Below are 12261 nucleotides of genomic sequence, written 5' to 3' on the forward strand. Positions count from 1 at the left end.
GCAAAATCCATGACTGGACTGAACTTTAATGCTTGTGCATGTTATTCATCACGAGCTTGCACTGCCCAGCTTGGCGATGTCTAGCAAAACAACCCCTGCATGCATAACACAGGTCGTTAAACCCACCACCACCCAACACATCCAATCAGTAAGGTTTGTCACGTAAACAGAACGTGCCAATTCGTTACTAGAACAGCACACGGGTGTGTTGGAGAGCAAGCCACAACGTTTACAATCTGAGTACGACGTTTCGCCAGTAATTACAACCGGCATCATCAGGCGACAGCCAGATTTGGCTGCCGCCTGATGATTCTAACTGGCTGTGTCGGGTGGTGGCGGGTTTAACGACACATTTATACTTAAGCGAACTAACCCAAAAAAAACTCTATTATGGATGATATTGGTCGCGAATGCCTGCGTGTTAAACTAACCCCTGCATGATCCGTTTTGTATGTACGTTTAACTTCTGTCTGTATGTAGCCGACCGTGGTAAACGGAGGTGCGGTAAAACCGTCATCCAGCGGTTGATGTACAGAGAGACGTGAATAATGACTTGGGGCATTAGTAATTCTTCTCATGGAACGTTTAACAAGTTGCCTTAGTGTGGCCGTTTGAGCCACGTGTGTGTTTCCACTGAATCTTAAACAATACAAATACTTCTCAGTTTGGCTTCGTCAACTTACCGTGACCCACAGCGCTTGTGAAAATATTTTCTCTTCTTTTTTTTACATTTTAAAATAATTGCCGTTATTCACTCGCTCGCTCGCGCGCGCACTCACTCACTGGGATTCCAGCGCACACCACACACACCCCATGTGATCGGAGGGGCCCAGCGTGATATCAAGTGTGAATAAACCCCCAGGCATGTAACCACTGTTGTAGTGACCGCTCACAGCTCCCATTCGTCTTTATCATCGTTATTCAATCTTTGTCAAATTTAATTGTTTTCATCGTCCTCTTTCTCATCTACAATTGTTAACATTGGCGCTTGGATACTAATGATATAAGCCACTTTGTTGAGCTATCATTTGTGGCCAGGCCGCTTTTGAAATAGAACTATATAGCTCAGTGGGCCTTACCTAGTAAACTAAAAAAATTAAGATAAATAGTGAAAATAGTTACTAATTGTTATTCTAATAGTTGGTCAATGTTATGCCTGGCCCGTAGACAATTCACATGTTTTCACAAAAACTCCAAAATCCCTGATTCAATCATTATAAAGCTTAGCACGCAGCTTACCAATACCGTTGCCAACAATTACATTATTATTTGTGGGTAAGATTGGCTACAAAACAACTTGACAATAAACATTTCCCCCACTGCGTCACCACCGCCACCCTCACCCAAAAAATTCCAAAGTGGAACTTATATCTGCCTCGGACAAATTGTCAACCCAATCATCATCATCATCATATATGTATGTTGAACTTCTGTCGCACCGTATGTAGCCATCCGTGCTAATCGTCATCACAAGATGCCAGGGTAGTGGAGACACGCGCGCAAAACAAGCTTCTTACATAAGCGACTTTAAATGATTATTTGTAACTAATGTGACAGCGTGATGAGGATGGCCACAGTCGGAGGGGGTGGGGAGAGGTTTGAGGGGGAGTGGGTGTGGACGCGAGAATGTGGGCGGATGGGGTGGTGAACACGTACATTTATTAAACAGAACTAAAGATGCACGCCTTGATTTATGATTAAAAATATAAAGGCGTCGGCTTTAATCTTGCTGGCTACCAATAAACGCATCCTTACTTCACCATATCTTTGCGTGTGGTGATTTATTTGATTATTATTCAAGAAAACCTTGTTTACCAAGTCTCAACAATTTCAGGACAGATCTGCATTGCGACATTTGGCAAGGACACTCTTCACGCTGAAAGGGTCCACACACAATGGGTTCATGAACCCACTTGCTGTACTACCGTCTCATGGTCGTTTCGTAGGCCGGAAAATCTCCGCATGATGCAACCACTGTCACCTCGGGGTCAGAGACGAACGGGCTCGGTGGCAAAACCCTCGTGCAAATCTAACGTGCACTTCGCCTAGCGGTCTTGCCCAGGTGTTTCCTTTATCAACACACCAGCAGAGCGACGTGTGTTGAACTCCTCATAACATGACCTAGGAAAGGCCCAGGATCGATTGAGATCATCGTCACTGGTGTTGACCGTAAGCAGGAATAGACCTGCAGGACGCTAACCGCTGCGCCACCACTCACACACAAGATAAAGACAAAGGTGCCCCAAATAGCCTTAACATACTGTTGGGGCAAGTGCTGTTGGCTAGCGCCTATGAAGGCAAGAACGGCACACGAGGGAGTGAGTGGGTGGCCAGCACCACGCCCGGCCAGCTTCGCCTCGCCAGTGGCGATGTTTACACATCGCATCAGGTACTCATTTGCGGCGGAGTCGACCTAGGGGGGCCCAAGACCGATTCAGAAAATTGTCCCCGGGTGTTGACCATGAGTGCGAATCGAACTCGGCTTCCCAGGTTCGTAGCGCAGCGCGCTAACCGTTGCACTACCGCTGCCCCCTTACACACGCAACACGCACACACGTACACACATTACGCGCGCACACTCTCACACACACACACACACTGCCCCCCCCCCAACTCCTCCCTCTCCCCCGCACCCACCCCAGTCTTCCTCTCTGCGCTCACCTCTCATAGGTGAGGCTCAGCTTGGGCGGCTCCAGGTTGGGATCCTCGATGCATTCCATGCGCGGGCAGCGCATGAAGTAGTAGAGCGCGTGCAGCGAGTCCCAGCCCCAGGCCGCCTGCGTTGGGGCATTCGCGTGGGCTGCCCGCGAAGGGCTGACACCGACGCTAGAGCTGCCGCCGCCGCCACCGCCAAATCTCGCCAAGTGATGCATGGCGCGAGAGACCAGGTCTCCTGGTGGGGGTCCAGGACAGACGATGCGACGCACGTTACTTGGGTGGGGGGGGGGTCATGAGGATGTCGAATGATACCAACGGGCACAGAGTCAACCCCCCCCTGAGAACCGGCTTCGAACGGCGAGAATTGTTTTAGGGGGTTTTGTTTTCTGCTGCCGTGCGGCTCACCCGACGTGTTTTTTCGGGTCGTCACACGTGTGGCGCGCACAACGGGTTCAGGGTTTTTATAGCGCGTGCGCTGTGTGGTCACAAGCGCAGCGTGAAAATGCGTCATCGATCACTGCCTGCGCCGAGTTGCGCAGGGTGCTGCACGTGGACCGATTCTGAACGGCAAAAGCTGTTGTCGCCGACAAATTTAGCTTCCAAGAGGCACGACCAGATGCGTCGAGATACCGTGAAACCTTGGGGTGGCTGTCGTGGTGTGAAGGTCGCCGCTGCTAAAACTTGCAATCCAGAGGTCGCAGGTCCGATTTGATCTCATGGAGCGCTGGTTGAAACAATGGGGCCAGGTTTTTTAAACCTCCCCCTTCCAGCAGTGTCAATGGGTGCACCACAATTAGTTAGTCCATCGGTAGGTCACGTGTGGTGGGGTAAAGAGTAGGTAATCCCACCGCTTAGAAAACGTCAGAGCAGTGTGGGAAAAGAAGGCCAAAAAACCTCTCAGAAGGGCTCACACCCACAAGTAGAGGCCCTTTGTCCAGCGGTAGTGTGAGTAAGCAATTACAGGTCTGCACCTTTGCCTATTACCGCCATCCTGTACGGAGAATTGTATGTAAAGCAGCATCTCACAGCGAAAGGAAACTGCGCGCCAAGTCGACAAGATCGTGACTCGTTCTTTCAAAGGCCTTCCACTGGTTGCCAATTGGTCATTGCAGCAACATCGAATTGCTTCCCACACATTGCAAGTGTCACAATCACTGGCAGAGGAGGGCATGACAAAAGTAATCACTATTTATACGTCAAGCAGAACACTGGATCCTGGAAAACGACCTCAGCTTAAATGCAGACAGAAACAACACACAATGGCTCCCACACGAAGCCTGATAGACACTCGAGGGCAAGAGCTGTGTGAATGGCCAAGGCCATTCCATAAGCAGCGGCGTTTGAAGCTATTCAGTGCTTTGTATTGAATACAGATACTAGTATATGCTTTGCTTTGAATCGCGAGGAGGAGACGGTGGCTATGAGCGGGACACGTGTGCAGGATGGGGGGTGGGCAGGATGCTAAGATGGGCATTCGAGTGGCGCCCAGAGGTGAGTGACCAAGAGGAAGACCACGAGAGCAGACGGTGGGATTCTCTAATCGTGGTGCTCGGAGGTCAGGTTTTGTACATTTATTTTTATTTGAATGTGTCACGAGGCGACGTGCCATTCCAAAAACCACGCCGCGTTCGCGGAGCCTCGTGCCGCGTCGCTGACAAGCTCCAGAGAGACGACGCTGCAGAAGTTACATCTGGGGAAAGTCCAAGAGCCTTCACCCTCTTTCAGCCGACGGGAGATTATTGGGTTGAAAAGTGGTAGTGCCTCAAAGGGGCAGCAGCATGGGTCATGAGAACTACTGTGGGTGACGACAGACTACGTACATGACTCGAATATTACCAAAAAAAATTCTTCACGTTTATAATATTTAGGGAGCATAGGAATTGATTATAATCGACGGTGCACCATTGCACCGCCGATGCATATTATCAAGGCGACACACCCGATGGGATATCGCAACATGGAATCGGCGTCGTTTACGTTTCGCTTGGCGATGGTTGCTCAACCCCGAGCCCGGCACACGACTGCTCGCTGAGGCTTGGTTTGGGGGAAGGCGCCCCCCTCCCCCCGCCCCCCATCCTCGCGAGACTCACCGAGCTCGGCGACGCTGCCCACGTAGGTGGCGAGTAACGACTGGTCCAGCGTGCGCAGCTCCGCAGCGCCGTACGGCTCCACGGACATCGTCCCACCGGCGCCGCCTCCTCCAGCCATCGATGCCGCCCGCTCTTCGAACGCGCTGAAGTGCAGCGGCAGTGACAGCACACCTAGACGGAGGCAAGGGTGGGGGGGGGGGGAGCACGGTTATGACCTTGCAGACACGTGCAGGAAAAGTGTGACCAAGCAGGCGTTGAAACTCTCGTTTTGAACTCTCGTTTTGAAGTGTCGTTATACCGGCGGGAGAGCGGGTGGCTCGCCATCGGAAGGTAGCAGAGTTCAAGTTCTGGTTGAGGTTTGACTTGGCCCATCATCCCTTCGGGGTCGATAAAATAGCTAACCACTTTGTGTGGAAATCAATGGAGGTTATCCTGCCCGAGACTCGTCCCCACCGTAGGAATGTGGAATCTTCACGACTGGCTGTAAACGGAGAGGGATGAGCACCGCCTCAGTGCTCATTGGAGCAAGAAATCGCTTTTGTTTGCGAAACTAACGCACTCCACCATAGACGCCACGCGCTAGGCACGGTCAGCGCGCCGCACATGGCAAAACGTATCGGTAAGATTTTATTAAATAACGGGAGTCGCTCCAGGTCAGCTCCGTACACTAGAAGAAAAAAATGAACACGTTTCAAAAAAATACATTGAAAAAAGCCAGAAAAACTGCCCATTTAAAGAACGTCAAATTAACGACTGGAATACAAAAGCGCGGGATGACATGAACTTCTTTGTAAGATATGCGTGTGCGAGCCCCCATGTGACTGCCCCACTCGATCGTCCCTCCGTGCTCATCGGCGGCCCGAGTCAAGTCTTTTTTGTTCGACGCCGCGACGACGTGATCGCTCGGAGCACTCGGACAGATTGAAATCTTAAAAAGTTACACACTGAGCTTTATTTTGCTCCTTTATTATTCAGCCTCACTTCCGCTGGGATCGGGAGCTCTCTTGTGTGTTAGTCCTAACGCTGCTCGCTCGGTGCTGTGTTTTTAGGCATATTTGTCATAATGTTCATGACATCAAAGCCGACACAATACGCAAGAGACTGGTGTACACACACACACACCACACGCACACTTACCACACACACCACACGCACACCTACCACACACACCATACACCCACCAGACACCCACCTAAACCACACATACCCACCTACCATCATACAGACGCACCCATCACACACACAACAAATACAAAGATTCCCCATATAGCCTTCAGAGATTGTTGGAGCAAGTGCTGTTAGCGAGCACCTATGAATGCTGGGACGGCACACGAGGGGGTGGGTGTCCAGCAACATGCCTGGCCGCTTTTCTCTCCCCAGTGGCGAGGTTTACACACTGCATGAGGTACTCATTTGAGGCTGAGTCGACCGAGCGGAGGCCCAGGGCTGGTTTAAATAATCGTCACCGGCGTTGGCCGAGAGCGGGAATTGAACTCGGATTGCTGAGTTCGTAGAGCAGCGCGCTAACCACTGCAACACACACACACACTTACTACACACACACTCACCACACGCACACCTACCACACACACACCAAACACACACACCCTCACTACACACACCCAACCAGATTTGCTTGCAAACCCAGCGCCGCTGGCTATGACCAGGTGCTCATTTTAAATGTAAGCTGAACTCGCAGAATCATCGGCTAGGCTCTGATACCAAATGAAATTCTTTTCAAATGCAAACGAAACCTAAGGGACTGCGTTAGCAGTGGCCTATTGATGCTAAACACAGGCAGATCCATTTATAGGCACCCAACTTGAACAAACGTGGAAATATTACAAGGAAAATAATATTATCTTTCAAATCCTCTGCCTATCTCCTCCCGCCAGTCTCAGTAAGGAGGGGGTCAATCTTGATTTGAAGCTTTCGGTAAAGTCACGTAGTAGAGTAAGGAGGGGGTCATCGGATATCAGTGGGGTATCTATAAATGGTTCACCCTACACACCACCGTACACATGGAAACACACACGAATGCTTAGGACACAAGGGCCATTGCGCTTCTTCAGAAGGAGCAATACCTAAACACGTGGAGTTGTCCCAACCTCTCCACTTTCCAGGTTGCCTGGGATATAAATGCAACATTAGCCGCGGCGCACAAAATATGTCACGGTGCAAAACGCACTGGCAAAAACAGAAACCGTGCGCGCGCAAAATCCACGTGCGCATCTGGACGGGGTGCGCACGTGCTTCGCGCATAAACAGAAACACATGGACACACGTGCACACACTTACACCTGAAACGCGAAACAATCCGCGCGGTGTCAGAGCAAAGCGCCGGCGCAGATGTGCGCCGCGCACGCGAAGAACGTGCCCCCACGCGTCCAGGCGCCCAGCTCCTGCTACCACCACCACGAAGCGCAGTCACGGGCGCTCACGCGAAGCCAAGGGACGGGGCAGAACCTCGCCCAAGACGAAGATCCCCCCGTGTAGCCTCGACAGACGGTTGGGGCAAGCGCTGAAGGGCGGCACGGCACACGATGGGGGTGGGGTGGCCAACACCACGCCCGGCCGCCTTTGTCTCCCTCGTGGCGATGTTTACACAGCACCGGGGGCACTCATTTGAGGCTGAGTTGACCTAGGGGAGGCCCCAGGACCTATTCAGATAATCGTCACTGGGAATTGATCTCAGGTCTCCGGGTTCGTAGGGCAGCACGCTAACCGCTACGCTACCGCTCCCCGCCCACACACACACACACGCCTGTGCATGCACCGACACACATGCCCGCACGCACGCGTACACAGGAGAAAGCAGGAAATAGCAGGAAGTAATCAGAGCAGGCAGTGCGAGTTGTGGGTACGTGTGTGTGTGTGTGTGTGAATGGCGAATGTACACATGCACATGTGTTTGCTGTGCAATATGCATTCATGCAGGTACGCGAGCCGTCTGGGATATAATGATGCATGTGTGTTTGGACGTGCAGGTGTGTGGTCATGTTGATGTGCGTGTGTGCGGGGAGCGGTGGTGTCACGGTTCGCGCGCTGCGCTGCGAATCCGGCAGCCCAAGTTCGATTCCCGCTCAAGGCCAACACCAGTGACCATTATCTGAATCGGTCCTGGGCTTCCCCTAGGTCGACTCAGCCTCAAATGAGTACCTGGTGCGTTGTGTAAAAACATCGCCACTGGGGAGACAAAGGCAGTCGGGCGTGGTGTTGATTCACCAACCCTGTCTCGTGTGCCGTCCCGGCCTTTATAGGTGATCGCTAACAGCACTTGCCCCAACAGTAGTTTAAAGCTATACGGGGGATCTTTGTCTTTGTGTAGGTACTTGAGTTCAAATTATATTTAAAACATTGGGAATTAATTGACAGTAGGACTACACGTACGGATATAAATATTTCTTTTTTAAAACGTCGCAAGTTGATTATCGACAGCGCTGCATAAAGAAAAATACAACACACGGGTTGACTGCTAATACACAGGTCACTGGAAGGGTTGAAGGCCGATATGAATGATGGAGTGGCAGCAAGAGTATTCAAAGTCACAGTAAATCAGAAACCTCCTTGGTCTTTTACTGACATACGTAGGTGCGTTATGCATTGTATGGGCTCAATAAAAGCATTCGTTCTAACAATTTATCCTGTTAAATTGGCAGGATATATGTTTCCACACCTATGCACACACGTGCGGATGAATACAGTTACCAATTACAACCTGGCTAGAAAAGGATCTTTGTCTCTTTCTGCGCATGCGTGTGTGCGCGCGTCCACGCGTGTACGGCTGTCTGCGAATTGTATATAAACCCCTGCCAAGTCAGCCAAGATTTCCGAGGTCGCTCCGTTTGGAAACATTTTGTAGAGTGGGGGGCGGCGGGGGGAGAAGGGGGTGGGTGTGAATGTCAATCAAACGGGGTATGACCCTGGGGCCGGTTAATGCGGGTTGACAGCGAAGCCTGGGACGAAATGCAGACCGTTCGCTCGCTGTGTCGGAATAAGTGCACGGAGGTGCGCCGCGTGCGTTTGTGGCTGTGGCCGTGAGCGTGTAGGCACAGACATCCGAGTGGGGCGCCGGCGAGGATGTTAACTCCCTCTCCTGGTTGGTATACAGGAGGAGGTCGTGGGTTCGATCCCGACCCTGGCGCCTGCTGTAGATTTGGAGTTTGCGTCTCTCTCTCCCCATGGTTGCGTTGATTTATTTTCTCCGGGTCCTCCAGGTTTTTCTCTTCACATTTAGAAAACATGCGTTTCGAGTGTTTGGCTGCTATAAATTCCCACGTGATAAGCCACTTCGTTGAACCCCCAGGCATGTAACCACTGTTGTAGAGACCAGCTCACCGTTAGTCAAAATTCATTGTTTTTATCATCAACTTTCTCGTCTACAATTGCTAAGGGTTGCGCTTGGATACAAATGATTTATAAAAGTAGTTGGCTGCTATAAATCTCCACCTGATAAGCCACTTCGTGGAGCTATCATTTGTGGCCAGGTCACTTCTCAAAAAGATCCACACAGCTCAGTAGGCTTTACCTGGTAAAATATAAATAGTTTAGTTTAAATCAGCGGCATGTGTCACTATCCGGCTATGATTGTGTGTGTTACCCTTGCGCAAATAATTAATTTTAGGCAACAACCGTGGAGAACCCGTCGCTCCGCGATAAAAAATTTGAGACATCCATCATTTTCATACTCTTCTCACAATCCTGTACTTGGAGCGCTAAAAAGTAATCCGCTTTTTTTACGGAATAATAAAATGCCAAGACAATATAGATTGTGAAGTGGTTTTTTTATATTCTCTGGGATTTTATGAATATTCTGGTGAAATAAAATTGCATTTAAAGGAACAATGGAAAAGTTTGCGCAGTTTTAAACGAACCTGTGTCAGTCTTCTTCTGCAGCCGTTACTCCTAACCTCTTCGGTGTCACTATTTATCATTATACATATTAGAAACTTCTTCGCCTCCAATAAAAACCCGGCGACCTGAGCTCGACTCCCACTTACGGCCAACACGAGCGACGAATATCTGAACCGGTCCTCGGCCTCCCCTAGCTCGACTCAGCCTTAAATGAGTACTTGGTGCGGTGCGGTGTGGTGTCTAAACATCGGCACTGGGGGGGCAGACAAAAGGTGGCCACCCCGCCCCCTTCGCGTCCAACGTCGGCCTCAATACGTGCTCGCCAACAGCACGGCCCCAAACTGTTGAAGGCCCAAACAAGGGAGATCTTTGTCTTTGCTATATGCACGTATAAAATGCTTCAAATTCTCCGTGGGCCAGGAACTCTTTATGTAAATAAATATATAACAAGAACCACTGCCACCTCCTCTCGGCCCCTCGTGTAGCCCCCATGCCCCGAGCTAAACATTTCCCAGCATGCTGGTCTCCCGGGTGCCACCACCACCACCACGACAAGAAAGGCCGTCGCCTCCTCCTGACAAATCCTGCCCCAACCCTGCCCCAAGCCTACCCCTCACGCAGTTGCCCCCCCCCCCCACCCCACTCATAGGGCAGCACAAACCACATATGCCTGCAGCACCTAGCAAGTTTTATTTTTTTTCTTTAAAAAAAATCACCCTCAAGAAAGACTCTTTGAGTGTTGTTGGGGGTGGAAAGAGATAGAAACGGAGCGCGCAGAGAGGGCGGAATAGAAAAAAACTGCTCCGGAAACTTTGACGGTCCCCCAAAACGTGTACCCGGTGTGAAAAAAGTCGTCCAAATCTGGTCACACACAAACACCGCCGAGGTACTCAGAGAGGCAATGACTTTTAAATGTGGTTGACATGTACACGTACACCTTTGCAGAGTTGAGCAGTGGCACTGGGACTAATGTTTAACCCCATGAACCTGGGTGACCTGAATTCAATTCCTGACCACGGATAACATATGCAGCGAGTGATATCTGACCGAGTCATGGGTCCCGCCTTCAACGCTCATTGGCCAGTGCGGTAAAGTATGGTCAAACAACCCTGCCATAAGTGACATGGCGTGGGCAGGCATTCATCCAGCAGTGGATTGTCAAATGGCTAAAATGTATCTTACATCTTTATGCACAGAAGCCTCACTCATTCTCAAAAGTTAACACGTTTTTTGTTTGTTCCTGAGCCAATTACATTTCGAACAATATAGCACACTCCAAAACTCCGCTTGCACAATCGTAGCGCCAGCTACCTACTTGCTGTACTGCATCCCCACAGGCACCGACTGCTCGCCTTGCGGGCGTCTGACGCCGGCTGCGGCCACCGCTGTGAGAAGGCGCCCCGAGCCGGCTCGAGCACCTGCCTTTATTTATCATTTAAAAAAAATTCAAATATATAACCCCACAAAATGTGCTTTCCATGCATTCTTTACCTACATTCCAATTCACAAACATCATGTGCGGAAATAAATTCTAATTAAGCGACACCTGCTCGCTAATGACTCCGGGAAATACAAATAACCCGAGTAAAAGTGGTTTCGTGGGTGGTTGCTGGGCAGGGAGGGGGTTTGACGATTCGGTTATTGGGCCGTGTTGGCGCGCTGTTAAAAAGCTGGACGTGGGGACGCAGGTTGGGCTCAAGAGTTTGGGGGCCACAAAACCCGCCGGGGCGAAAACTTCCAAGCGCTGGAAATTCGAGGAGCGCCGCGCAGTAAGCAGATGCCAAGGCGCTGAACCTGATATCGACGTTTCATAATTAATTAGCTGCCGACGAAAGCACCGTAGCGACGAAGGGGGAAATGTGGCCACCCCGTTGTTGACGTAGCGTTGGGGCAGCCGCACGTTGCGTCGAGGTTCGCCGTCCGAGGCCGGCATCCGCCCACGGTTAATATTCAGGGGGCGGGCTGGGCGGGGAGGGTTATGAGTGTGGACGTTATAAAGATGCCCGTGGTGCTATTGGCAATAGGCTAGGCCGTGTGAGTCAACGTCATGTGGCACGTTAAAAAATATACTTCAAATTAATTGGGTAAAAATCCACAGAGCAAATGTCGCCCACCCGCTGGCAAGGCTATAGTCGTGTGCGAAAACACAGCGCCTCTAGAATAACACTGCGCTATAAGAACAGCGTGAATGCCGAACGCCTTGAATTATGATTATTATTCTACTATGAGACCTCTTTTACCAGTGGCAAATATAGTAGTAGTTTTTACCCTTGAAACTGGTACAGTTTAAGAGGTCTCATAGTGTAAATGCTTACCCCGAGCTCTCAATACTCTGATAGTGCGCTGTTCTTGAGTTGTACGCCTTTTGGCGTCATCTGGTCCAACACCAATGGAGACTAGGCTCTAAGAAAAGCTGTCTCGGGTGTGGACCAATCAACTTCAAGGACAGTGCATATTATTATCATTATCAGAGTTGTTTCTTTTTGTTTGCATTTTGACTGCTTGTGTTGTGGTAATTGCAAACATGATGCCTTGTATAAAGGTGTCAGTTTTTGTACCAGTTGAAAGGGTAGAAACCTACTACTATGATTTTTATTGTTAGCAGCCCCAGCCATCGTAAGATACACAGCTTACCAGACCATCCAGCAGGCCGAGGCAG

General features: G+C 50.4%; 1 protein-coding gene across 1 annotated transcript in view; it reads right to left on the reverse strand.

The window, feature by feature from the left end:
- ABTB2 (ankyrin repeat and BTB domain containing 2) overlaps positions 1 to 12261 on the reverse strand; it is a 106067-nt gene that overhangs the window by 22032 nt on the left and 71774 nt on the right. The window contains exons 5-6 of the mRNA XM_061559888.1: positions 4749 to 4919; positions 2662 to 2893 (exon numbers count right to left, since the gene is read on the reverse strand). Coding sequence (XP_061415872.1) covers positions 2662 to 2893; positions 4749 to 4919 — 403 coding nt within the window. The remainder of the gene's footprint in view (positions 1 to 2661; positions 2894 to 4748; positions 4920 to 12261) is intronic.

The sequence above is a fragment of the Lethenteron reissneri genome, chromosome 26 (assembly GCF_015708825.2).
Source record: "Lethenteron reissneri isolate LAM-NWPU_2019-01 chromosome 26, ASM1570882v1, whole genome shotgun sequence".
NCBI lineage: Eukaryota > Metazoa > Chordata > Hyperoartia > Petromyzontiformes > Petromyzontidae > Lethenteron > Lethenteron reissneri.